Source organism: Dendrobates tinctorius, unplaced genomic scaffold (genome assembly GCF_039654945.1).
Source record: "Dendrobates tinctorius isolate UK_male_01 unplaced genomic scaffold, ASM3965494v1 ptg000005l, whole genome shotgun sequence".
NCBI classification, from domain to species: domain Eukaryota; kingdom Metazoa; phylum Chordata; class Amphibia; order Anura; family Dendrobatidae; genus Dendrobates; species Dendrobates tinctorius.
In genome coordinates this window covers 16625671-16653183 of record NW_027361673.1, presented here as the reverse complement: position 1 = coordinate 16653183, position 27513 = coordinate 16625671, and the positions used below count along the sequence as shown (strand labels likewise).

The following is a 27513-nucleotide window of genomic DNA, read 5'->3' as shown; positions in this document are numbered from 1 at the left end:
ATCTCTTATTTTGAAATCTGTAGGATCTGTAATGTCTCATCCTAAGGTCAAAACAGAATGTATCTAATTATAGTGTGTGTGTGTGTGTGTGTGTGTGTGTGTGTGTGTGTGTGTAATAGTTGCAATCTTGCTGTAACCCTAATTTTAAGTTTATTAAATCAGTTCATTTATTTGTTTCCTCTTTAAGCCAACTTTGAAAGATAGAGGATGGATCATAGACCCTCTTGGGCCTAATCCTTGGTGGACATTACTTGCCGCTGCCATCCCGGCCTTGCTATGCACTATTCTTATCTTCATGGATCAGCAAATCACCGCTGTGATCATTAACCGGAAGGAACACAAGCTAAAGGTGATAATCTACCGAAGATTCTTGTGTGGCATAGTTGTACAACTCTGCATAGACGCTTATCACTATCCAATGGATTGGTGAGAAAGGTCTAATCGCTGTGGGCACCATTATTGCTCCTCGCTGTGGAAAAATGTGGAAGATGTTGAATGGAGCGGTGATCGAGCTTGCACAATGCTGTTTGGCAGATAAAGACCCCCAAGCCCTGTACTCGGCAGCCTTTTTCAGGGTCATAGCTTTGTATGGCGTGGCTGAGTGGACTTGTGGTTTATTCAGCGGAGGGGGAGTTTGGGCACCTGCTCTGATGATCACGGGGGTTCCAGCAATTAGTTCTTCATTACCTAGCTTGTGGATAGGTGATAAATGTGTGGAAACGCATGTTTGCTCACACACGTGAGACAGCGACCCCACCTCCTAAAGACCTGAAACTTGTATAAAAATATTGGGCTATTCTCTTCATGTTTTTGGCCTCTAGTTCTTATAAGGAAAGAAAGCTGTCGTAGCGCTGTTTATCTTCAGCTATGACGGGCCTGTGGGCTTTGTACACATTGGGGATATCTGCTGCAGCGCTCGTGGAAGCTTCCGCAGCATAGGTGCCCCCCCACCACCTCACCAATCATTAAAATATAAAAGGTCTGATACTATAACAGGACACGTAAGATCATGTGAGTGAGTAGCTTTCCTGTTCTTTGAAGAAGTAATGGTTAATTCTTCATATCCAGGCCGAATCTCAGCAATTTACTGTGTGCACATCTGAATGTTTTCAGCGACCCTAAAATTGCCACAAAGCCCTGAATAAATTGCTGCTTTCATGGGTAGTTATTATCCAGTAATAAGCCGGTGACCCATTATAAGAAAGTGAGAACCTACAACCTGTAGTTTTTTATGGGAATCCTTTATGATGAATGCAGGTTATTATACATATCACATTATATTTTCATCCCCTAGTAGTAATGTGTCTGACGACTTGTATGCTTTGTTTGGCTCTCCAGAAGGGTTGCGGCTATCATCTTGACTTGTTCATGGTCTCGGTCATGCTGGGGATTTGTTCCATCATGGGCTTACCGTGGTTTGTAGCTGCAACTGTTCTATCCATCAGCCACGTTAACAGCTTAAAAGTGGAATCTGAATGTTCTGCTCCAGGAGAACAGCCAAAATTCCTGGGCATCAGAGAGCAGCGAGTGACGGGCCTTCTGATCTTTGTCCTGATGGGACTGTCTGTATTCATGACCTCTGTATTGAAGGTAAGGTGAGGAGCACAATTATGGCTAGCTTGAATGTAAAGGATGTTTTTATACCAGCACATGTGATAAATTTGTTCCTCTTGTTTGGGATGGAGATGCTGTGTCCCTATGTAAGAGGCAATGCACAGACAAGACAAATGAAAAATATATAAAACTTGAAAAATATAAGATGTGTATTTTTTTTGGTGGGTTTTGAATTTCTCCTCTTTTGTCTCATGGTCTTTGTGTTAAGAAAAAAAAACGCATATAAAGCAACTAACATACTGATGTAATGTATTTTCAGTTTATTCCAATGCCAGTTTTGTATGGTGTGTTCCTGTACATGGGCGCTTCATCATTGAAGGGTATTCAGGTTAGTCATCTTTCTTTAAATACACTTTCTTATACTGGACAATCTCTTCTTGTCTGATAAAGTACCCCTGGTTTAAAAAAATAAATAAATACAATTTAAAACCTCTTACTCTCTTCGTGGTCAGGAATAGTTATTATTCTAATCTAAGAAAAATATTCAGAATTGAGAGTCCTCAGTGGTTGATACCTTTTAATGGCTAACTGAAAAGATGGTAACACATTGCAAGCTTTCGAGACTACTCAGGTCTCTTCATCAGACATAGACTAATACAAAATCTGAAGAATCACATATTTATGCACAACACAGCACAGAAAAAATGCAGTAGATGAGACAAGTGACGTGAAGCAGAATTATGATTATGGGAGAGGGAGAAACATAAATATTGGACCAGTTCATAGATGAGGAGTCCGCATGTTTTATTGTCCTCTGATTGGGGTCTCCTAATGTGTTGCGATGCCCCCACAAGGTCTTAGGAGCAAATTCCTTAATTGATGTAAAAAGACATAAATCCATGCGACACATTCATTCCTGCATTGAGAGTGTCAAAGGTCGTCATAAATTTATACTCACAGACTCTTCTCTCTATCTGAGATGTGAAGTTGCCTTTCAATACCAGTAATTTCATATCCCTGGTGTTGTGGTCCATCATACAAAAATGTTTTGCCACAGGTAGAGCCATTCTTTTTCCTCTTATTGTGTGACGATGAGCATTCATCCTTGTTCTAAGCTTTTGCCCTGTCTCCCCCACATACAGACCCCCAGTTGGACATTTAGTACAAATAATTAAGTACACCACATTAGATGTAATGCAGCTGAAAGTACCTGGGATCTTGTAGTCCTGATGTGAATTGGGGATCTTTATCTTGTCCATGATCATTATAGATGGACAGGTTTTACATTTTTCTGGTTGCAAGGAAATGTTCCTCCAGCTGTTGGAGAGGACACGGAGCTTCTGACAATGATGCTTCTTAGATTTGGGGGCTGCCTAAAGCACAGTAGTGGGGGGGGGTCTGGAAAAATGGATTGTAATCGGGCATCTTTTTGTAGTAAAGGTTGTAATTTCCGTGCCGTTCCCCTTAGCACTTCCAGATTTGGATTGTAGGTGACCACTAGAGGCACCCGGTTATTTCCATCTTTAGCTTTGTAATGTAGCAGGTGATTCCTTGACATTCTGCTGGCTCTTGTAATTTGGTTTTCAATCGTTCTTCGATGGTAGCCCTGATTCAAAAAGGTCTTTTTGAGGCGACCAAGGTGTTTGTCTCTATCCATGGGGTTGGAACATATACGATTGTATCTGATGGCTTGGCTGTAGATAATAGTTCTTTATGTGTTTTAGATGGAAACTGTCCCATTTAAGGTATGTTGGACGGTCGATTGGCTTCTGATACAGGGATGTCTCTTTCATTGTTTTTTAGCTTAATGATGCTGTCCAAAAAGTTAATCTCAGTGCTGCAATAGTTGAGTGTTAAATTGATGGTGGGATGAAATTGATTAAACTGTTCGTGGAACGTCTTTAGCTGTTGCTCAGACTCCGTCCAGATGATTAAAATATCATCAATGAAGCGGTAGTAGGCCAGGGGCCTGATGGGGCATGAGGACAATAAGTCGCTTTCAAGCTTGGCCATGAAAAGATTTGCATACTGTGGAGCCATTTTACTTCCCATATCTGTGCCAGTCTCCTGTAGATAGATCTTGTTGTCAAATTCAAAGTAATTGTGGGTGAGGATGAATTTTATAAGTTTCACCACAGCATCAGCATCAGTCCCTGTGTTTTCCATGAAGAATTTGCAGGCATTTAATCCATCTTGGTGTGGGATATTAGAGTACAAAGATTCCACATCCATGGTGGCCAGGAGGGTTCCTTCTGGTAGAGGACCTATTGCTGCTAGTTTATTCAATTGGTCAGTTGTGTTGTCTTTTTACATCAATTAAAGAATTTGCTCCTAAGACCTTGTGGGGGCATCACAACACATTAGGAGACCCCAATCAGAGGACAATAAAACATCTGGACTCCTTATCTATGAACTGGTTCAATATTTGTTTCTCCCTCTCCCATAATCACAATTCTGCTTCACGTCACTTGTCTCATCTATTGCATTTTTTCTGTGCTGTATTGTGCATAAATATGTGACTCTTCAGATTTTGTATTAGTCTATGCCTGATGAAGAGACCTGAGTAGTCTCGAAAGCTTGCAATGTGTTACCTTTTAATGGCTAACTGAAAAGATGGTATCAACCACTGAGGACTCTCAATTCTGAATATTTTTCTATCTACTGGCTAACACGGTACATAGATATACACTTTCCTGTATTCTAATCTAGTTACAATGGGTCTTCTGGCAGTTACATAACATAATTGTCATATGACTGGTGTAGCCAGTCAAGGTTGTCTGGTAGCCGGTTACTCCCGTCTATTCAGTACACATACATATGAGTGGTGAGTGGAGGCGTAAATGTTTGGCCAACTTCAATCCAAATTTTATAGCCAGCCTAAGTTTTCTTATTATAGACACTAAAGTAATCTTTCGATGTATACCCTACAGTTTTTCGACCGCATCAAGTTGTTTGGAATGCCTGCAAAACATCAGCCAGACCTGATCTATCTACGTTACGTTCCCCTCTGGAAAGTCCACGTGTTCACGGTCATACAGCTGACTTGTCTTGTGCTCTTATGGGTGATCAAAGCCTCTGCCGCTGCTGTTGTGTTCCCAATGATGGTAAATGTTATTCTCAGCCATTATTAAAGTGCTTGTATCGAAGAAGATTTATAACTGTCTCCAATGTCTATCTTTATTGTCTTCTTTTTTTTTTTTTTTTTTTAGGTTCTTGCACTGGTATTTATCCGCAAACTTTTAGATTTTGGTTTTACTAAACGTGAGTTAAGCTGGCTGGATGACCTGATGCCTGAAAGTAAGAAAAAGAAAGAAGATGATAAAAAGAAAAAGGAAAAGGAGGTATGTGTAAATATTGAAGCTGTTAGAGGGAACATGGCATCAGGTTTTTCCCCATATAAAGTGCGGCCACCACCATTAGGGCCTTTTTTTACAGCATACTAGAATGCTGTAAAAAGAAAAAAGTGCTCAATCCCCTCTGCAGATCCCGTCTGTAAAGGGCCTGCCACACTAAGCGATATTGCTAGCAATATCGCTATAACGTCACAGGTTTTTGTGACGTTATAGCGATATTGCTAGCGATATCGCTATGTCTGATACTTACCTCCGACCGCTCCCCCGCTGGTTATCGCTGATCGCGCGAGAAAGTCCTGGACCGTTTCTCGTCGTCAGCTTCCTGCTGGGCTTCCTGTGGCGCCGACGAGCGACGCGTGTACGCGGGCGGGAGGACGTCAGGATCGCCTCGTCTGACAGGTAAGTAGCGACCCCCGACCCCTGCTATGTCGCTGGTGAGATCTGCATGTGTCGCAGCTCACTAGCGACCACTTAGCGATGCACCAGCGATCCTGACCGCGTCATATCGCTGGTCGGGATCGCTGGTGCATCGCTAAGTGTGACAGTACCTTAAGTATAATTAAAGCTATCTTTTGAGGGATCTGAAAACTTGGCTGGGGACTTTTCAACAGTATTCTGTAAAAAAGGCCCTAATGGTGGTGGCCATGCTTTCTATTGGAGAAACCTGGTGACAGATTCCCTTTAAATGGCGTGTCCCATACTGGGATTTGGGCTATCCTCCGCTAGTTTGAATTCCATAGAATATTGTGATCTCTAGTAGGTTACATGTACTGTACATATACTGCATTTATGCTTTATTTTAGAAGTTTTGCAGAGAGATTTTGATTTGACCTTCTCCCTCTCTCTTTTCCAAAACAAGAAGATAGCCGATAACGCAGGTGAATTATGTAATCTAGATGGCAATGTACAGTGTGATGGCTGCTGACATGTTTTGATATCTGTAATTATTTTATATGTTTTATTATTATTTTCTTTATCGCCTTATTGGGGGACACAGAATACCATGGGTGTATGCTGCTGCTGCTAGGAGGCTGACACTATGCAAAAACAATAAAATTAGCTCCTCCCCGGCAGTATACACCCACCGACAGGCACCAAGCACCTCAGTTTGTGCTTAGTGTCTGTAGGAGGCGGACCGGGATCTCCCCAGATCCGCATTTTTCTTTTCAGGTTTAGTCTGAACTTTTTAATTTTTCCCTCTTTTGTCTTTTAGGTTATTTTCCATCGGGAAACAGGGTGTAGTTGTCACCCTGATTTCCCATATCATGCGGCTGAGCGAGCAGTGTGGTGTCACCCACATCGCAACTCTCAGTACCGCAGGCAGGACTTTTCCCTTTCGCCTTCCGGTGATAAGGGTTGTGGACAGGTGGCTAGTCCTTGCCGAATCCCCCTCCTCACCCCTCTCTCGGGACAGGGCTGAGAGGAAGACGGCGATCGCAGGTGTTTCAAGCCGTCTTCTGCAGGATGCGGGTACAGAGGACTCCCTTCCCCCCAGCGGCCTGCCGTTTCCCCGTGGGCCCCTGTGGTCATCCTCTTCAGGGACGTCAGGTAAGTGCCTGTACGTTCCCTCCGGCCCCGCATAACCTCCGTGAATGGCAGAAGTTGTACCTTTGTGATTTCAGGTCCACAATTTTTGAATTTCCCGCCCTCTCTGCCTGCCGCGCGCTCACGCCGCTTGTTTCTCACTCCCAGGGAGACACTGGGGATTCCTCCACTCACCACACAGCGTCACAAGCAGGGGAGGCAGACTTCCCAGGGCCACTGTCAGATCAGCTCCGTTATGTCGGCGCTGGCATGGGGCTGAGGCGTCTTCACTTTCACTTTCACTTTCCCTCACAGTCTCCTCATCGCTGTGCTCCCTCCTCCCTTCCTGAGCGCGCTCTTTTCAGCGCGCCTTTACTAGCCCATCACAGGGCTCCTTTTCGTTTCATATGCCAGCCTCCTCCTTCGGCCATGCCCTCTCCTTCGCTGTTAACCAGTCATGGAGCGGCCGCTAAGCTCCGCCCCCAGCCTCCAGCACAAGGATTTCCTGGTTGTTTCACTCCTTCCTGCGCTGTTTGGGGGACACTTCAGCGTTTTCTGCTGCTCACAGAATCTCGGTAGGCTCTGCTCTGAGGCAAAGATTAGCTCTCCTCGGCAGTTATTCCTTAAATCCTGCGGCCATTCAGTGCAGTCTACTTATGCCCAACCCTTCAGGGGATCTCTGCTTCAGGCCCACCGCTATCTATTACGCCTGTGCGCGCTGTAAAAAGAAGTGGGCATCGGGTCAGTCGTCTCCATTCTGCCCCCCCTGCAGTCCTTCCAATATGTCAGCATCTCAGGAGCGCACAGAGTCCCGGGCGGAGGGCGCTCTTCCCTCCTCTCTCCCCCCGGAGTGGGCCGTTCCAATGTCACAGTCTGTTTCTGACTTGACAAAAGTATCACAGTCGCTGGTCCAGGTTTTAGAACGATTACCTCAGCTATCCTCAGCCACCTCTGCCCCGACCACCTCTCGGGGTGAGTCGTCCGCACCTGACCGCGACCTTCAGAGAGACAGACGGGGAAGGTCTTCTAGGAAGCGGGCTCTGTCCACTTCGTCCTCCAGCTCGCAGGGCCCTTCCGCTCCCAGGCCTCCTTCTCCTTCCTCAGATGACAGCCTTCAGTCAGGCGATGATTCTCATTCGGAAGCTAGCTCTGAGGGGAACAGCGTTTCTAAAACGCGGGACATGGTCGATAGTCTTCTTGCAGCTATCTTCCAAACACTAAAACTTAAACAGGATGAGGCTCCAGCTCAGGAAAGCTCGGTTGTCCTTAGACGAGCCAGACCTCCGTCCCGAACCTTTCCCAGTCACAACGATTTCAATACTACCTTAGCCAAACACTGGGAGCGCCCTGAACAACGTTTCTCAGGCCGCAAGTATTTGGACGTTCTGTACCCCTTTGACGCAGAACTGCTCTCAAAGTGGTCCAAGGCTCCAGAGGTAGATCCTCCAGTATCCCAGATAGCCTCTAAAACGGTGCTCTCTCTGCCAGACGGGGCGTCGCTCAAAGATCCTACTGACAGGCAGATTGAATCTCTGGCTAAGTCTATCTTTGAGGCATCTGGCGCCTCTCTCTGCCCTATTTTTGCATCCGCCTGGGTGGCGAAGGTCATTTCCGCTTGGGCAAAAATCCTTCGCAGAGGCATCTTAGCGTCAGCTCCTCAAGACGAATTGGCAGATCTTGCAGATCAGATTAACCAGGCGGGAAAATACCTTTTGGCCGCCTCCTTGGACGCGGCCGGCTGCGTAGCAAGGGCTAACAGCAACATAGTAGCTGTACGCCGAGTCCTTTGGCTAAAGTCATGGAATGCGGACACTACTTCGAAAAAGTCGCTTACCAATCTGCCATTCCATGGCTCTAGGCTCTTTGGAGCAAAGCTGGATCAGATAATTTCCGATGCCACTGGAGGCAAAAGTACTTCGCTTCCCCAGTCTCGACCAAAACGTCCCTTCAACAGAAGGGGGTTTCGACCATTCAGGCCTTTTCGTCCCTTCTCTGCCACGGAGAGAGCCACTCAACAGGATCGGCCGCCTGCCACCAGGGAGCGGGATCAGAGGAAACCTTCCTACAAACCCGCTCCTCGCTGGAGATCTAGAGGACAATATTCCAGATCTGCAGGAGCCAATTCCGGCAGATTTTCGTCTAAGTGACGGGTCACCCCCACCTGGAATTTCTTCCAGGGTGGGCGGCAGACTTTCCTTTTTCGCGGATGCTTGGCTGTCCGTTGTAGACGACGCTTGGGTCAGAGAACTCGTCGCATCCGGTTACAAAATCGAATTTGCTTCATTCCCGAACAGACGGTTTTTCCGGTCTCGGCCTCCGCGACAGCGGGCCCAGATTCCGGGTTTTCTGCAGGCCATTTCCTCCCTTCTTTCCGCCGGAGTCATTGTTCCCGTTCCCTCAGACGAACGGTTTTCCGGGTTCTACTCCAATCTCTTTGTAGTCCCGAAGAAAGACGGCTCTCTTCGTCCTATTCTGGACCTCAAATTGCTCAATCGCCACGTGAAGATTCTTCATTTCAGGATGGAGTCTCTTCGGTCGGTGATTGCTTCCATGGAGCCCGGGGAATTTCTCTGCTCGGTGGACATTCGGGATGCCTATCTCCACATTCCAATATGTGTGCAACATCAGAAGTATCTTCGATTTGCGTTTCAGGGAGACCACTTTCAGTTCACAGCTCTTCCTTTCGGCCTGGCTTCAGCGCCCCGGGTTTTCACGAAGGTGATGGCGACTGTGATGGCCATCCTTCGCTCCAGAGGGATCCTCATCATCCCTTATCTGGACGATCTTTTGATCAAGGGTTCGTCTCGCCAGGACTGTCTCCGGAGCCTTCAGATAACCCTGGACACTCTCAGCCGCCTAGGTTGGCTAGTCAACAAGGAGAAGTCCATTCTGGTCCCCACCCAGCGTCTGACCTTTCTGGGTATGGAATTCGACACGGAGCTAGCCCGTGTTTTTCTTCCAAAGGAAAAATTTACAACTCTGTCCAAGTGCATCAAAACTCTCAAGAGGCCTGCTCCCATTCCCATTCGGTTCGGCATGAAGGTCCTGGGGAAGATGGTGGCCTCCATGGAGGCAGTGCCCTTTGCGCAGTATCACCTTCGCCCTCTCCAGCTGTCTCTGCTTTCAGCCTGGGACAAGACCACGATGTCCTTGGACCGTCCTATTCGGCTTCCTCTCAGAGTGAGGCAGTCTCTCACTTGGTGGCTACGGCCAGCGTCAGTTCTCCAAGGGAGGTCCTTCCTTCCGCCTCAGTGGCAAATCATCACCACCGATGCGAGCCTTCTAGGATGGGGAGCCGTGTTCCATCAGAAAGCGGCCCAAGGACGCTGGAAGCCACAGGAGTCTCTCCTTCCAATCAATCTTTTGGAGATCAGGGCGATTTTCCTGGCCCTTCTTCACTGGCAGCCCCTCCTTTCCGGCAAGCCGGTCCGCATTCAGTCGGACAATGCCACGGCCGTGGCGTACATAAACCATCAGGGGGGTACGCGCGGCAAACAGGTAATGTCAGAAGTGGCCAAGATATTCCGCTGGGCAGAACGTTACGTTCCGACAATCTCCGCCGTCCATATTCCAGGGGTGGAAAATTGGGCAGCCGACTTTCTGAGTCGCCAGGGCCTAGCGTCCGGCGAATGGTCCCTGCACCCCGCGGTTTTCTCTCAGATATGCGACCGTTGGGGCACCCCGGATGTCGATCTCATGGCATCTCGGATGAACCACAAGGTGCCGCAGTTCGTAGCCAGGTCCAGGGACCCTCTAGCCGTCGCATGCGACGCACTGGTGACTCCGTGGTCCCAGTTTCAACTTCCGTATCTGTTCCCGCCTCTGGCATTGATCCCTCGGGTGGTCAAAAAGATAAAATCGGAAGGCGTACCAGTGATTCTAGTTGCTCCAGATTGGCCAAGACGGCCTTGGTACGCGGAACTGGTCAACATGCTCGCGGACGTTCCCTGGAGGCTTCCGGACCGTCCAGACCTTCTCTCGCAAGGCCCCCTTTACCACGAGAATTCTCAGTCTCTGAGTTTGACGGCATGGCCATTGAGACCGCAATTCTAAAGGAATCAGGTCTGTCCAGTCAGGTTATTCAAACTATGATCAGAGCCAGGAAACCAGCCTCTTCCCGCATTTACTATAGGTACTGGAAGGCTTTTTTCCGTTGGTGCGATGATAGAAGAGTCTTCCCAATGTCGTTTTCTATCCCGTCTATCCTATGGTTTCTTCAAGCTGGGTTAGACGCGGGTCTGTCCCTCAGTACGCTCAAGGGCCAGGTTTCCGCTCTCTCTATCCTCTTCCAAAGAGAGCTAGCTTCTCTACCACAGGTCAAGACCTTTCTACAAGGGGTTTCCCACGTGGCTCCCCCTCATCATTCGCCAATAGACCCGTGGGATCTCAACCTCGTTCTTAGCGCGCTCCAGAAGGCGCCGTTCGAGCCTCTCCAGGACATTCCTTTGTCCCTTCTCTCTTGGAAGGTCACCTTTTTGATCGCCATTTCCTCCATCAGAAGAGTTTCTGAATTGGCGGCCTTGTCATGTCGTTCCCCTTACCTCATTCTCCATCAGGACAAAGCCGTCCTCAGGCCCGTTCCTTCTTTTCTTCCAAAGGTGGTTTCCGCTTTCCATATCAATGAGGATATCGTCCTTCCTTCTTTTTGTCCGGCTCCATCTCATCCTCTTGAGAAGTCTCTCCACAAACTGGACGTAGTTAGAGCCCTGCGTGTCTATCTTGCCAGGACCTCCTCCTTCCGTCTGTCCGATTCCTTGCTAATCATCTCTGAAGGTCGCCAGAAGGGCCTTCCGGCTTCCAAATCCACGATCGCTCGCTGGATTCGTTCTACCATTCTGGAAGCGTATCGTCTTCAGGAAAAGCGGCCCCCTCCGGGAGTAAGAGCTCATTCCACCCGGGCTGTGGCGGCTTCGTGGGCTGCTCGTCACCAGGCCTCGGCCATGCAAATTTGCAAGGCTGCAACCTGGTCATCTTTGCACACCTTCACGAGGTTCTACAGGGTTCATACCCAGGCCTCGTCTGATGCTGTGGTTGGTAGGAAGGTTCTGCAGGCGGCGGTGGCTCACCGGCCGACCTGAGCCTTTCGGTTACTTTCGTTCCTTTTTGCTGTTCCCACCCTTGGGACTGCTTTGGGACGTCCCATGGTATTCTGTGTCCCCCAATAAGGCGATAAAGAAAGATGGATTTTTGGTTCTTACCGTAAAATCTCTTTCTTGGAGCCTTCATTGGGGGACACAGCACCCTCCCTGTTTCAGTTGTACCGTGTTGGGTCTTAGAGTCCCCTGTTGGGTTGGTACATATGGTTCGAGTTTTTTCTCGTTGCTTCTCCTACTGCTTTTTCACCAACTGAGGTGCTTGGTGCCTGTCGGTGGGTGTATACTGCCGGGGAGGAGCTAATTTTATTGTTTTTGCATAGTGTCAGCCTCCTAGCAGCAGCAGCATACACCCATGGTATTCTGTGTCCCCCAATGAAGGCTCCAAGAAAGAGATTTTACGGTAAGAACCAAAAATCCATCTTTTCGGACTATAAGACTCACCGGACCATAACACGCACCCCAAATTTTCAGAAGGAAAATGCGAAAGAAAATGCATCAAATGGGGGTCCGTCTTACTGTCCTGAATTCATCTTACCCGGGGGGGGGGATCGGCAGCGTTGGTGGCAGCAGGAGTTGGGCAATTCTTCCGGTGGTCATACGCTGCAGGGCAATGATCTTACTGTCATCCCTACCTGGTGTGGCAGTTTCGGCGGTGCTCGGTGCTGTGGGGGGACTCCGGCTACATTACGTGAAAGCCCGAAGCCACTGCAGCTCTATTGTCTTGACACTGTAGCCTCTGGGGAAAAAGGCTGCCAGAGGCGGCGCATGCGCAGATTGAGATCTCGGGAGACGAGATCTCGGAGCTGAGATCCCAATCCGCACATGCGCTGCATCCGGTGGCCATTTTCCCTGAGGCCACAGCATCGAGGCAAAAAGAACTACGGGGGCTTTCACAAAATGTCTCCGGAGCCCCCCGCAGCACCGAGCACCGCTGAAAATGCCGCACCAGGCTGAGATGGGAGTGAGATCATCTCCCTGCATCATGGGACCACCGAAGAATCGCCCGACTCCCGCTGCCACCACGCTAACTGTGTAAGTACATTCCGACTGTAAGAGGCACCCCCCCCGTTTTCCCCACACTTTTGATGTACTACATAGGAGTAAGAAAGTATGGGAAGTTCTCTGGTATTTGTCCTCATTAAATGTATGTAGTTTCTGCAGTCAGTGTTTTTTTACTTTTGAAAAATCCAAAGAAACTTTTATGTTACGCTTCATGTTCTTGGTTTTCAGGAAGCTGAACGAATGCTTCAAGCAGACGACAGTGATGTGCAGCTTGCTTATGAGGGCAGAAGCCTTCTTCAGATTCCTGTGAAGAGCCTGAAGTATAGGTATGCAGTATACATTGTGCCATAGTTCTGAATGCACATATATTTTATGACCAGTGAAATGTGTTTATTACCTGTTTGTATTCTAGTCAAATTCTTTATCCAAGTAGCATTTCCAATTAATGTCCAATCTGAGACCTCGGGGTTTTATGCCCAACACTGTTCTAGCTTTTAACATCCGAGCTTTATTTTTCTGATGCAGAACTTCAAATCCTCTAAATAGATGTAAATGATTCCATTCCGTCTGTCTGTAGCCACCACCAGCGTTGATGTGAACGTGCCAATAGTCTCTGTACATGTTCTATACATGAAAAATGCAGAAGGTGTCTGAAATGCTTGTGCTATACTGGCTCAACCTGTGTTTTCTTTTTTTTTTTTTTTTTTTTTTTCTCCCCATCACCTATTTTTTGCATATATCAGTTATGTATAGTTTCATGATTTGTGCCTTCCAGGTAGCATGTCATTGCAGATGCCATAAGTGCCCCGTAGGACTCTAGGTTATCCCTTGGCATATGGAGATAATTGTGCATCCATGCTGTGGTCTGCATGTGTTTATAGAGCTGGCATTTGCCTGTAACAGCAGCGACGAGCTGGTTCCCATCGCTACTATTTTACCATTTATGTAAAAGTCACAGTGGCAATTAAAGGTAACGAACACCAGAGCACGCACCAATGTGATTGCGTATTGCCGAACAGTTACCTTGGTGGTGGTGGGAGGTCGCTGCTCAAAAGCTCCCGTGGCTGCCATCTAGGTACTTCTGTGAAGTGTAGCCACCTGTGAGGCTTCATAGAAGACAGCCATCCACACTATATACTAAGATAACATAGTATTGCAGTATCTAGAGCAAGCAATTAAAGGAACTCTGGTTCAAGTTCCCCAAAGTGACTCAATCAAGTAAAATAATTTCAAAATGTGTTTTGAAGGGGGCACTGCTCACCGGATTCTCTAGAGGGGTTTTTTGGGCTGCTCGCATTATCACCGTTGGCCACACCACCTTGTAAAGACCATAGCAAATAGCGTTGAAAGGCTCATATCTCTGGAACTGAATTGTGGAATAAAAAAAAAAACAAATAATTAAATGCAAGACTCAGAGGAGTAGCAGGAACAAAAACCAACCACCTTTGACCTAGTGACAGCTCTTTTTTAAATCCTCTGGGGAGGATTGCACGGCCTATACCTCTCCCTATGCCAAATTGGCGCTCTCCCTTCGACCCTCTGCGTTTTTATGCATGCTGTGCACATAATAGGACTGATGATCTCCATGAAGGAGACATGAATGTTTTTTCCATTATCATGATTTCAATGCAGATCATATAATGGATGCACTGACCTAACTGGTTGACAACTTTTGCATTTTGTTTTCTAAATACACACGCTATGAACTATATGGATCACTCTGGATTTTCATGTCCGTTTGGAAAAAAAAATAATTGTATGCAGAAAAAAAATACATGTTTTGTCTTTGTGATTTGCTTGTCTTCAATTGTTCCTGCATGAGAGAAAAGCAAACAACAAATTATCTAGAATCTGTCCATGAAAATGGACCGTGTGAGTGAGGTCTTAAGGGCCTGTCACACTAAGCGATATCGCTATAACGTCACTGGTTTTTGTGACGTAGCAGTGATATTGCTAGCGATATCGCTGTGTGTGATACTTACCTCTGACCGCTCCCCCGCTGGTTATCGCTGATCGCGCGAGAACGTCCTGGACTGTTTCTCGTCGTCAGCTTCCTACTGGGGCTTCCTGCTGTGGAGACGAGCGACGCGTGGATGTGGGCGGGAGGACGTCAGGATTGCCTCATCTGACAGGTAAGTAGCGACCCCTGCGTTGTCACTGGTGAGATCTGCCTGTGTGGCAGCTCACTAGCGACCACTTAGCGATGTACTAGCGATCCTGACCGCGTCATATCGCTGGTTGGGATCGCTGGTACATCGCTAAGTGTGACAGTACCTTTACTGCGATCGGTGCTTCCGATCAGGTTGGCTAATTACTGAGCATTCGTTTCGTTGTTAATAGTCAGTCGATGGCATTTACCCGCATTTTGCTTCAAACGTTTGTCATTTTCTCTTTGCTACTTTTGTAAGTGGAAGAGAAAAGAGACTTTGCTTCCAATTAGGATCAGCCAAGTAACTAAATTAATGCTTTTGCAGAAGCCGCTACTAACCACAACCTGTGTTTATTCTCTAGCCTTGACCCATCAGTTGTAAACATATCAGATGAGATGGCAAAAACTGCACAGTGGAAGGCTCTGTCTATGAACCCCGAAAATGCCAAAGTAACCAAGTCTAACCAGAGGTAGCTATCATCAGTTCACTTCTTCATTGTCTCCCGGCACTTCTGGGTAGTCGCGCACCAAATGCAGATACATTGTGTAGGCAACTCCTGCATAAGTCAATGTGCAAACATTCTTCTTCTATTCTTTTACTCTTTCTTCTGTATTATGTTTTAGTTTAAATTAATTTTTTCCCTTCAGATTATATTATCCACATCATCTATTTTTCTTCACACACATTGCATCAGAATTGTGTTGTGTGGCCTGTTTGGAAAATGTATTAACTTCTCAAACGAGAGTAGCGTCTATACTTTGTTTATTATAGACATGTCCTCTTTAAGGAAGAAGAACGTAAAGTCTCAGGGCCCCCATTAGATGAAAATGGTCTGAACATGGTCATCAGTCACTCCGGACACTTCAGACTACATCAGCCAATATTGTCCATTTCATTACTTTCATAAATCTATCTTCAACGTGCAGGACCCATCTTTGTGCCGTGTCTGTGTTAACAATTCTTGCTACATCCACTTTTCACATGTGAAAAAATAAGTTGGTGTTACAGGGGTTGTCCATCTTTCGGGCACAGTTTTTTTTTTTTTTTTTTTTCTTTCCTAAATGCATGCAACGGGGGCTAAAAATCATTATTGCAATTGGATTTCATTAAAAATTTTCTCCAAAGGTGGACAACTCCTTTTTAAGCAGACATCATTGGAAATAACTGTTTGTTTTGTTTTTTAAGGGGCTGTCCCACAATCACAACTTAACATCTATTCACAGGATATGTCATAATTGTCTGATCCCTGGGGTTCCCACCACTAGGACCCTACTGATCACAATAGCGGAGTCTGTCAGCAGGATTTCATTCCCCAAACTAGTAATATGTGCATGTAGCTCTTTCAAATACCTTTTACATGGCCAGTCCTTCCTCATTTAATGAGAAATCCGTGTATGAATTGATATGCAAATGAGGCTTAAGAGCCATTTGTAGCCCTGAAGCCTCTGTCACTCCAGCTCTATTTCCAGTCCAGTGTCACCTCCTCCTGCTTGACTGACTACCTCTATCTCTTTGCTGGGTGACTTTTGGCAAAAGTGCTGTCAAGCAGGAGCAGAGACAGAGGCTTCAGATCTACCAATAATTATTCCAACAAATGAAAGCTGTACTCCATAGCGCTACAGCATGCAAACATGAAATATATGAAATTAGAATTGCATTGCTGCTTTATAAAGTAAGTTAAAATGAAGATTCTTGGCGCATCAGTTGGCCAATTCATGTGTGCCTAACAGACACAGACAAGGCAATCTTCTTTGCTGTGAACTTAACCTAATGTGAATCCTCTCTTGAGCTGAGAGCCTACATTTATATGAGTAGGTAGTATCCTGCTGTCATTAAAACCGCCACTTGCTGATGGGTGGAGTGCTCGTTCACATTTAAGTTTTCTGCATGAAAAGAACCATATGTATGGTCTTAACAGCTAAGAAACTTCTAACATTTGACAGCCGCAGACTTAGCTCTTAGTCTGGGTGTTAAGCCATGGAGGTCTATGCACATGGAATGGGCGGCCCTTGCCGAAGGTGCAGTGAGGTCTCTGTACAAGACAGTTAAGCCCTTTGGTGCGTTGTATAATTTGCACTCCATTGCTCATGGACTTTAAGGTCCGAGTACACACATTTTGTTTTTTGCAGTAAAAAAAAACTGCTGAAAATACTGGCGTGTTTGCAGTACATACAGTTAGGTCCATATATACTTGGACAGAGACAACATTTTTCTAATTTTGGTTCTAGACATTACCACAATGAATTTTAAGCAAAACAATTCAGATGCAGTTGAAGTTCAGACTTTCAGCTTTCATTTGAGGGTATCCACATTAAAATTGGATGAAGGGTTTAGGCGTTTCAGCTCCTTAACATGTGCCACCCTGTTTTTAAAGGGACCAAAAGTAATTGGAAAATTGACTCCAAGGCTATTTCATGGACAGGTGTGGGCAATCCCTTCGTTATGTCATTCTCAATTAAGCAGATAAAAGGCCTGGAGTTGATTTGAGGTGTGGTGCTTGCATTTGGAAGGTTTTACTGTGAAGGAAACATGCGGTCAAAGGAGCTCTCCATGCAGGTGAAATAAGCCATCCTTAAGCTGCAAAAACAGAAAAAACCCATCCGAGAAATTGCTACAACATTAGGAGTGGCAAAATCTACAGTTTGGTACATCCTGAGAAAGAAAGAAAGCACTGGTGAACTAATCAATGCGAAAAGACCTGGGCGCCCACGGAAGACAACAGTGGTGGATGATCGCAGAATAATCTCCATGGTGAAGAGAAACCCCTTCACAACAGCCAACCAAGTGAACAACACTCTCCAGGAGGTAGGCGTACCAATATCCAAATCTACCATAAAGAGAAGACTGCATGAAAGTAAATACAGAGGGTTCACTGCACGGTGCAAGCCATTCATAAGCATTAAGAATCAAAAGGCTAGACTGGACTTTGCTAAAAAAAAAACATCTAAAAAAGCCAGCACAGTTCTGGAAGAACATTCTTTGGACAGATGAAACCAAGATCAACCTCTACCAGAATGATGGAAAGAGAAAAGTATGGCGAAGGCGTGGTACAACTCATGATCCAAAGCATACCACATCATCTGTAAAACACGGCGGAGGCAGTGTGATGGCTTGGGCATGCATGGCTGCCAGTGGGTCACTAGTGTTTATTGATGATGTGACACAGGACAGAAGCAGACGCATGATTTCTGAGGTATTCAGAGCCATACTGTGTGCTCAGATCCAGCCAAATGCAGCCAAACTGATTGGTTGTTGTTTCATACTACAGATGGACTATGACCCAAAACATAAAGCCAAAGCAACCCAGGAGTTTATTAAAGCAAAGAAGTGGAATATTCTTGAATGGCCAAGTCAGTCACCTGATCTCAACCCAATTGAGCATGCATTTCACTTGTTAAAGACTAAACTTCAGACAGACCAACAAACAAACAGCAACTGAAAACCACCGCAGTGAAGACCTGGCAGAGCATCAAAAAGGAGGAAACACAGCGTCTGGTGATGTCCATGAGTTCAAGACTTCAGGCAGTCATTGCCAACAAAGGGTTTTCAACCAAGTACTAGAAATGAACATTTTATTTACAATTATTTAATCTGTCCAATTACTTTTGGTCCCTTTGAAAACAGGGTGGCACATGTTAAGGAGCTGAAACTCCTAAACCCTTCATCCAATTTTAATGTGGATACCCTCAAATGAAAGCTGAAAGTCTGACCTTCAACTGCATATGAATTGTTTTGTTTAAAATTCATTGTGGTAATGTCTAGAACCAAAATTAGAAAAATGTTGACTCTGTCCAAATATATATGGACCAAACTGCATTCGTTTTTGCGTGTGCTTTTGATGTCATTTATGTGTTCCCCCCCCCCCCCCCATCCCTGGAATAACATTAATGTAGAGGTATTTTTATGCCCTAGTGTTATATTGTACCTAATGATTCATTATTTGCTTGTTTTCCCAGTCCTGACAAACCAGTTAGCGTGAAAATCACCCTAGAAGATGAAAGTTTCCGAAAATACGTGGATGCTGAAACCTCCCTATAGAGTTGTCAAGAAGAAACGTGTGGAAAGGCGCGCGAGAGCGTATGTAACGTGTGTGAATGTAGCGCACGTGAATATCCGACCATCAGCGCGTGAATATTTCCCGAATACTGTATGTGCACCTCCTAAATTATTAGCACTGTAAATACTGTATAGGATCTCAAGCGGGCTGTCTCGATTGTAATGCGGCACAGGATGATTCTTCTACGATTATTTATTCAATAGGAATTTTTTTATAGCCTTCTTTTTAATTGATTTTATTGTATATTTAATAACCCGTCCTCAAGCGATAGTGTTCGTACCAATCCATCAGACAGTCCTACATTTGTCATTCCCGTACGTTTCACAAGGTAACCCTATTTTACCAGGATGATGTGTAATGCAAATCTGTCTGCTCCTTACTAAGGGAATATGTTTCTGGATTAAATACATTTAGCCAAAACTACAATTAGGGTCATCATAATAGGAAACTGTTTTTTTTTTTTTCTTTTCTTTTCTTTCTGACAACAGATCATTTAAAACAATGGTCATACTGCATACTAGTGCCATAAGAAGCAGTTTAGTTACTTTACGTTGTTTCCCATTCACTAGTCTCCAGTCCTTTTGTAAAATGTAATTCAGCAGCTACTCGACTGTAATATAATCGCTTGATAAAACAGCCTGTCATTCAAACTGAATGGATGATGCAAGGAATTGTTGGACAGGCGCACTGATCTCCCGATGTATGACATGAGTCAATTAACTCAGGACGTTTGTGCAATAAAAGCCACATCAGCGCTTCATAGGTCCCATTGTATGACCTATAATTTTGTTTTTATTTTTTTTGCCAAATTTGCTACAAAGAAGTGATGTGGCAGTTTTTAATTTTAGCTGCATAAATGTAGTTCTTTCACGGGCTGCAGAAATTATCAACATAATGGTTCAAGGTAGCGACCATTCGTTTTATTTTTGTAGTCAAACGGTGAATCTGTCTTATCATTCAGTTTGGGTTCTTTTAGTTGAATTACTATACACTACATCTTGTTAACGAGACCATCATAGGCTTTTAGTCCTCCGGGTTAGAGAAACTATGATTAAATCATGAATATGGATAATGGCAAAAGAACAACTTAAAGGGATCGGGTAATCAGAAAATGAGCTAATGGTTTTTTAACTTAAATGGTGTGGGGGGGTTTCAAATTTTTCTTTTCAAGGAATTTTGGTGTTAATTTATTTATATTTTTTTTTTTTTTTTTTTTTGGTTCCCATGCCCCTTTTATACATAAAAAGTGTCAAAGTAGGCCTCTCACTGGATGGATGGCCATGGTAGAAAGCAAATCTCAGAGCTGCTGTTTATGGAGGTGGCTGCTTCCTCTAATCGTGTACAGAAAATAGGAATAAAAATTCCATAATTGAAAAATAAAGACTGATTAGGGAAAAAAAAATCCGTATCTGGCTTTACTGTAATTATGTAAAAACTTTGGTGAAATGAAAAGAAGAAAGCGCACCTTGCGCAGATCAAACGGGACAAAGTGTAATGGCTATATGTGCAAGTGCTCACCTGTGATGGTTGTGCACCTCCGGCACAACACTGGCTTAGGTTCGATGTCTGCTCCTTTTGGCTGCTGCTCCACCCACTGGGTCTCAGAGTCCAGGTGTATAATCGGAAGGTAGGAAGATTCGGATGGTGAAAGCTAGAGCTGCCTCGCATCTTCCAGTCACAATAAGAGGAGTTCTGTATTTTTAAAATGTTTATTTTCTATGTGTTTCACAGCTGATAAAGCGCATTCTCCCGTTAAAAACCAGAATTGTAGCAAAGGATTACCGCATTATATTGTATCTACCGAGAAAATCATAAATGCACGTAGAAAAAAATGCTGAATTTAAATAACTAGAAATATAATCTTAAACAAGTGAATTCAAATTTACTCACTATTTAAGCAAATACAAGCCAACCTATGAAAGTGTCCCCTGATCACGAATCTTCTAAATGGCTGTCACGTTACTATGTAGTCTTTAGCTGAATAATTGTAGGTGACCATGTAAAGGTGCGAAATATTGGTTCTGATGTTTTGGAAACTTTAGTAGAGCATCTGGAAGAAGAAATTTTACCCCGGTTGCTTAAAAGGGCAATTTATATGGCACCCCTAGACCCGAGACAGTTTGTCTGGCATTTCTGTCCTGGAGAAGTGGCAAACTATTGCTGTAAAATGGCTTAAATGCCCCAAAAGCTCCCCCTGCTTCCTGCACTGCCGCCACTATCGAGTGTTTCTTCAGCTGGAGGAGCCTAGCGGTTTAGTATCAGGATTACATATAAAATTGTTCATTCTGAATAATTTTTTTTCCTCCATTTTAAATTTGTTTAATGACTTGTCCATAACTTGGTTCTTTCCAGTTCCTTTCCTTTTTCTGTGCTGTATTCTGTTTAAAAAAAAAAAAAAAAAATTATGCATTTTTGCATACTTTTATCTGTAAGGTTTTATGTTCCTTTTTCTTAAATTGTTTTATGTCCTTTTTTGAATTTTGAGTATGTTTCAAACATATACTCATTGCTTTTATTTGTTCTTTGTGAGGCTGGCCTTTCGCCCATGGGAAACTGAAGCCTGATTATCGAATATGTTGAGTCCCAGTGACCCACTAAACAAAAAGTTATCACACTCGGATTGTAAGATGGAAGTGTTATTTTGCAATATTGTATATGAAATGCGTCCCTGCATGTGTAGATGTATTTCCATTCGTGTTTCTATATTTGGATATCTCTTATAAAGTAATGACCCCTGGTGATTCCATTAAGTAGACAATCTTGTCGATTTGGAGTATTCCTTAAAGAGTAACTACATTTTTTTTTTTTTTTTTTTTATATAGTTTTTGCAAAGTTTTGAATCTTAGTAATATTTTGCTTTCTGATCTTCTAAACACCCATGCTGAAAGTTCAGTTTTAACTGCCTGACTCGTGCTTTTTCACAAACTACTTTGAATTGTAGCTTTAGCAACAAATCCCATAGTCAAACAAGCCCTGTCCGAGTAGGTGGGAGGGAAGTGGTGAAGCTCACTCTCTCGCATGAAAACCCGGCACTGCCACTGGCACTTGGACTGGAGCGTGCAGCTGCATAGAAACACATGTAGCCGCACGCTCCGGTCCCAGTACCGGCGACAGTGCCAGCCAGGTTTTAATGCGAGAGACTCGCACGACAATCGTACAAGTCTCTCGCAAGTGAGTATGAGCCCTTAGGCTAGGGGAGGGGCACACCATTGTTTTCTCAGTTGGAGAAAAATGGCCCAGTTATGCTAATTAGACTCTGATCAGAGTGAGATGCGATTTTCTCGAAGGTGGAGAGAAAATAAAGTTTCTCCGTTATGTGAAAATCTTACCACACTCAACTGTCATACCAGTACAGTCTGATTTTTTTTTTTTTTTTTTTAAATTTTTCTAATGACTTGACTGGGCGAGTGCAATCTGATTCACAGAGGCAAATCATCCATGCCGCAATTATTTTCCACTGAGTCCAAGAAAAAAGTCAGATATGCACAGCCCCATAGAATAAAAAAGGTACGAGTGTGGTCCGTCAATACCACGGGTAACACTCGTCAGATTTAAACGTTCGTATGCACAAGCCCTTTGAGAGTGTTTGTAAAAAGTATTGGAGTATGGGATCTTTTGAGAAGTTCAGTTTAAAGCTTGTGAAAATTTGAGCTAGGCAGTTAAAACGGCACTTTCAGCTGGTGTTTGGGAGAAAAAGCATAATAATGTCATAAAAAATAAGGTAATGGAGTGTAATGCAAAAATATATAATTTTGCATAGGCTGATAAAAAAAAATTAAACTTAAAAAAAAAAATTGTTACTCTTTTTAATCTGTTGGTATGTTTACATTCTGCTCCCTTTGTAGGACGTTAATAGACTAAAGACTGTTTGTTTTTTATTTAAGTATTTTTGTATATTTTTAGCATTCAGATTAAATGGGTGATGCGAGCTTGTATGATTTTTGGAGCATCAATTACGTTCTAAACTTGAAACATGTAAGAATTTACCTGAATTTTCTCACAATACAAATAAAATGTCTTCTTTTGTCGTACTTTTTCTCTTTAGTATCTTGTATACGACCATGTTGTCTTCCATTGTTTTGGTTACCTACACGAAAATAGCCAGTTAGTATTTATTATACTGATGAACTTTATGAAAGCACAGCAAAAGATTTTTTTTTTTAATGACTTTTTTTTTTTGTATTGAAAATAGTGTTTTGTTTTTCTTCTTTTGTAACAAAATCCAAAGCAAGTTCCAAAACCATAAATTATATTTTGTTAGTTTTTATGACAAATGTGAGTTTCTTGTTTATACCTGAGATGTGAAAACCCTGCCTTTGTAATCTGTTGGGAAATTTAGAATAAATGCAAACTATATTTTGTAATGTTAAAAAGAGAAACAATGTCGATTTTGAAAAGCAATAAAGCCTACTGAAATTTCTTTAAATGGGAGCGTTTTTGTTTGTTTTTTTATTTTATGTTTCTGTTCACACAAAAGCACATTGGAAGAGATTTATTGAGGATGGAGTCTCACGTTATACATATATAGTCATGAAATAGAAACATGCCACAGAGAAGGCTTGTATGAAACGTATCGAATATAGAAAAAAATGCGAACTGTAAATTAAAAATTTCACAACTTACAATTTTCTTTTGGCTCCAGGAAATCACATTGTATAATTTTTACATAATAAATTTGCATTTTATTGCATGAAATAAGTATTTGATACAATAGAAGAACAGGACTTAATATTTGGTACAGAAACATTTGTTTGCAATTAGAGGTCAGGTTTCCTGTAGTTGTTCACGAAATTCACACACTGCAGCAGGGATTTTGGCCCACTCCTCCATACAGATCTTCTCCAGAATTTTCAGTTTTTGGTGCTGTTGCTGGGTAACATTGAGTTTCAGCTTCCTTCAAAGATTTTTCTATTGGTTTCAGGTCTGAAGACTGGCTAGGCCACTCCAGGACCTTGCAATGCTTCTAATGGAACGTCTCCTTAGTTGCCCTGGATGTGTTTGGGGTCATTATCATGCTGGAAGACTCAGCCACGACCCATCTTCATTGCTCTTGGTGAGTGAAGGAGTTGTTGGCCAAAATCTTGCAATACATGACCCCATCCATCCTCCCTTCAATATGTAGCAGTCATCCTGTCCCCTTTGCAGAAAAGCACACCTAAAGTATGATGTTTACCCCATCATGTTTCATGGTTGGGACAGTGTTCTTGTGGACGTACTCATCTTTCCTTCCTCCAAAAATTGTGCATGTAGTGGATACGAAAAAGTTCTATTTTGGTCTCATCTGACCACATGATCTTCTCCCATGCGTCTTCTGGATCATCCAAATGGTCATTGTCAAATGGGCCTGAACATGTGCTGGCATACGCAGGGTGACTGTGTGCAACAAAGAATTTTAATCCATGACGGCGTAGTGTGTTACTAACAGTTATATTTGAGACCGTTGTCTCAGCTCTCTTCAGGTCATTGACCAGGTCATCCCTTGTAGTTCTTGGCCAATTCTTGACCTTTCTCAGAATCATTCCTACCCCACAAGATGAGATCTTGCATGGAGCCACAGACCGAGGAAGTCATCTTGGGTTTCTTCCATTTTCTAATAATTATGCAAATAGTTGCTGCCTTCTCACCAACCTGCTTGCCTATTGTTCTGTAGCCCATGCCAGCCTTCTGTAGTTTACAATTTTGCCCCTGATGTCCTTAGACAGCTTTTTGATCTTGGCTATTCGAACCCAGGACCCCAGCGCTGCAAGCCTGCAGTACTATCCACTGAGCCACCGTGCTGCCCTGGCACATGCCACAAAGTATCTTGCTTACAATACGCAAAACAGCACAGAGACCAGCCTGAAAACTTCTGGAACAAGGTAATTTGCAGTGATTAGACCAAAATTGAACTTTTTGACCACAACCATAAACGTTACATTTGGAGAGAGGTCAACAAAGCCTATGATGAAAGGAACACCATTCCTACTGTAAAGCTCGGAGGTGGATTGCTGATGTTTGGGGATGTGTGAGCTATAAAGGCACGGGAAACTTGGTCAAAGTTGAAGGAAAGATGAATGCAGAACATTATCAGCAAATACTGGAGGCAAATTTGCAATCATCAGCCTGGAAGATGCGTATGGGACATACTTGGACGTTCCAACATGACAAACAACGATCCAAAACAAGGCCATGTTGACCTGTCATTGGCTACAGCAGAACAAACTGAAGTTCTGGAATGACCTTCTTAGTCTCCTAATTGTTAGATATATAGATATTCTTATGTAAAACCTGAGGCAAAAATATGAATTGCAGATAGGAGTTTATTCAAAACCTATATCAGTCACACAATGTCGCCGACGTTTCGGCCAGTATGGCCTTCATCAAGGAAATTATCTAAACCAGAACAAAAATAACATAATAAGCATATCATCATAGAATACATGACTGATACAGTAAAGAGGAGAAAAAAATTTTAGGCAACAGAAAAGGCAAAAAACGACATCAGAAAAAAGAAATAATCGTGGGGATTCCATCATCCACATTTATAGATTTATATGGAATACCGTGGGGGGGAAAAAACATGGAGTTGATCCAAAATACTGATAGAGAGAGAGAGACTCACACACACACACACACACACACACACACTCACACACATCTATATGTGTGTCACCAGCTTAAGGCAGAGTTCAGGCATAAAAGAGAAAAGCAACATAAACAGATAATCCAAAGCAGTGCAAAAATAAGGAAATACCTGTGACTTTTGATGAGGAGAACTAGATGCTAAAGAAAAGGAAGAGGAAATTAGATGAAAGTATGTTTCTTTTTGCTACATCTGCTGTCTGTTACCTACTGCAATCATTTGGAACTTTCATCTAATTTCCTCTTCCCCCTTCCTTTCTTTTGCTTTAATGTGACATTTTTTATTTTTCAAACTGAAGGAGTGGAGTGGCAACTTAGTAGAATGGGCTGGACTGCGACAGGCAGGCCTTATTGGGAATATAAGGGTAGGAGAGAGGTGTGCATTGTTTGCTTTTTCCAATGATTTTTGTTTACTTTTCAAACATCATTAACCCCTTAGGGATTGCCGATATGCATTAAAATTGTGGTCTCTAAGGATACTAATTCCCTCAATGTAAAACGGCGGTCTCTAAGGATACCAATACCCTCATTGCCGTTTTACGGCAAACGGGAATAAGGCTGTAATGCTTCCTGGGGTCGGAAAATCTCCAGAGTCTTGGCTACCGGGGGGTAGTTGATACCCCGGAGAACATAACCAGGGCCAGATTTTCCGGTGTTGCAAAAAAAAAAAAAAAAAAGTGTACCAGCTGTTTCAATTGTTTATCTCTATTCCGACATGATATACATGCCAGAGGAGAGAAAAATGATGCCCCCCAAGACCACCCGATACCTCTGCCATCTCTTGGTCCCTCCTGATCAGTCTCCCGGCCCAGCGCCATCTTCATGGGGGAAAAAAATTGTCAGGCACATGCGCAGCGCGCCCGCCATGATCTGCCGGCTTGTTACTGGCAACGATGCAACATTTTTCCTATTGCTTCCTTTTAATCACTGTGATATACCCTATCACAGTTATCAAAATAAAAAAATGTAAATCAAATACCCCCTTTGTCACCCCCTTAGTTAGATAAATGTGATAAAATAATTTTTTTTCCGTTCGTTGGCGTTAGGGGTGTGTTAGGGTTTGTTTTTTTAAAAAGTGAAAAAAAAAAAACTGACTGCTAGTGTTCAGTGCAAGTGCTCGCTACACGAGTTTGCATCGGGTGCTCTGATATGCCTGCACAGATGGTCCCTGAATGCAGCGCCTACAGAAGGGAGGATGAGGTATGTATTTCTTTGGCAGTGTGCAGGATTCCGGGGCCGTAACTGACGCTGATGGGAGGGGGGTAAGTATAACAATGTGGACAGGAGGCAGGGATTTCTTCCAGGCACTGCACGCCCGATGCCAACAAAGTCTGCCTTCCAACTTTTTAGCACAGTTATTTTTAATCTTTTGGTCTAATGTCATGACATAACTGTAAGGTTGTACTTAAAGCCTTTGCAATTAAGTTGCATAAAGGGGTAAACGTAGGTGCTCTTGCTTATGACTTGTGTATGTTATGTGCAATTTCTGGGTTGCTTGCCATGTGGATTCCATCTTCCCACTATGGAGCATTACAATGAGGCGTCATACACTTAATTGTTAAAGTGACTTTCGGCTCACACACAAACTCCGGTGTGAGTCATCAAGTCAGAATACAAGTCACGTGAGTGAAAAAAGGATAGTACAAGTGCTTCTCACTAAATTAGAATAGCATCAAAAAGTTAACTTATTTCAATTCTTCAGTACAAAAAGTGAAACTCTTATATTATATAGTCATCTATTTCAAGTGTTTTTTTTCTGTTTATGTTCATGATTATGGCCTACTGCCGATGAAAACCCAAAAGTCATTATCTCAGTAAATAAGAATAGTTTACAAAAAACACCTGCAAAGGCATCCTACGTGTTTAAAAAGGTCCCTCGGTCTGTTTTAAGTAGGCTCCACAATCATGGGGAAGACTGCTGACTAGAGTTGAGCGAAACGGGTCGAAAAAATTGAAAAGTTGCCGACTTTCGCCAAAGTCGGGTTTCATGAAACGAAACCCGACCTTAGCGTGAGGTCGGCGACTTTAGCGCCAAAGTCGCGTTTCGAAAGATGCTTGCGCGCCCTTTTTCCAGCTAATCAGGAAGAACGGACACTGTGGGCAACGTGATGACATAGGCAGCGGTCACCACCATCTTGGAGAAGGGCATGCAAGTG

At 43.7% G+C, this 27513-nt stretch overlaps 1 protein-coding gene across 4 annotated transcripts in view; it reads left to right on the top strand.

Moving 5' to 3' along the window:
* The window catches only part of SLC4A7 (solute carrier family 4 member 7), a 145536-nt gene extending 122374 nt beyond the window's left edge, over positions 1–23162 (top strand). For all 4 annotated transcript variants that reach the window (XM_073568496.1, XM_073568471.1, XM_073568480.1 and 1 more), the window contains 8 exons: positions 188–349; positions 1339–1590; positions 1874–1942; positions 4485–4658; positions 4764–4895; positions 12758–12855; positions 15041–15148; positions 18636–23162. In XM_073568496.1, the coding sequence (XP_073424597.1) occupies positions 188–349; positions 1339–1590; positions 1874–1942; positions 4485–4658; positions 4764–4895; positions 12758–12855; positions 15041–15148; positions 18636–18717 (1077 nt within the window). In that variant the 3' untranslated portion in view covers positions 18718–23162. The remainder of the gene's footprint in view (positions 1–187; positions 350–1338; positions 1591–1873; positions 1943–4484; positions 4659–4763; positions 4896–12757; positions 12856–15040; positions 15149–18635) is intronic.
* The last annotated feature ends 4351 nt before the right edge of the window (positions 23163–27513 follow it).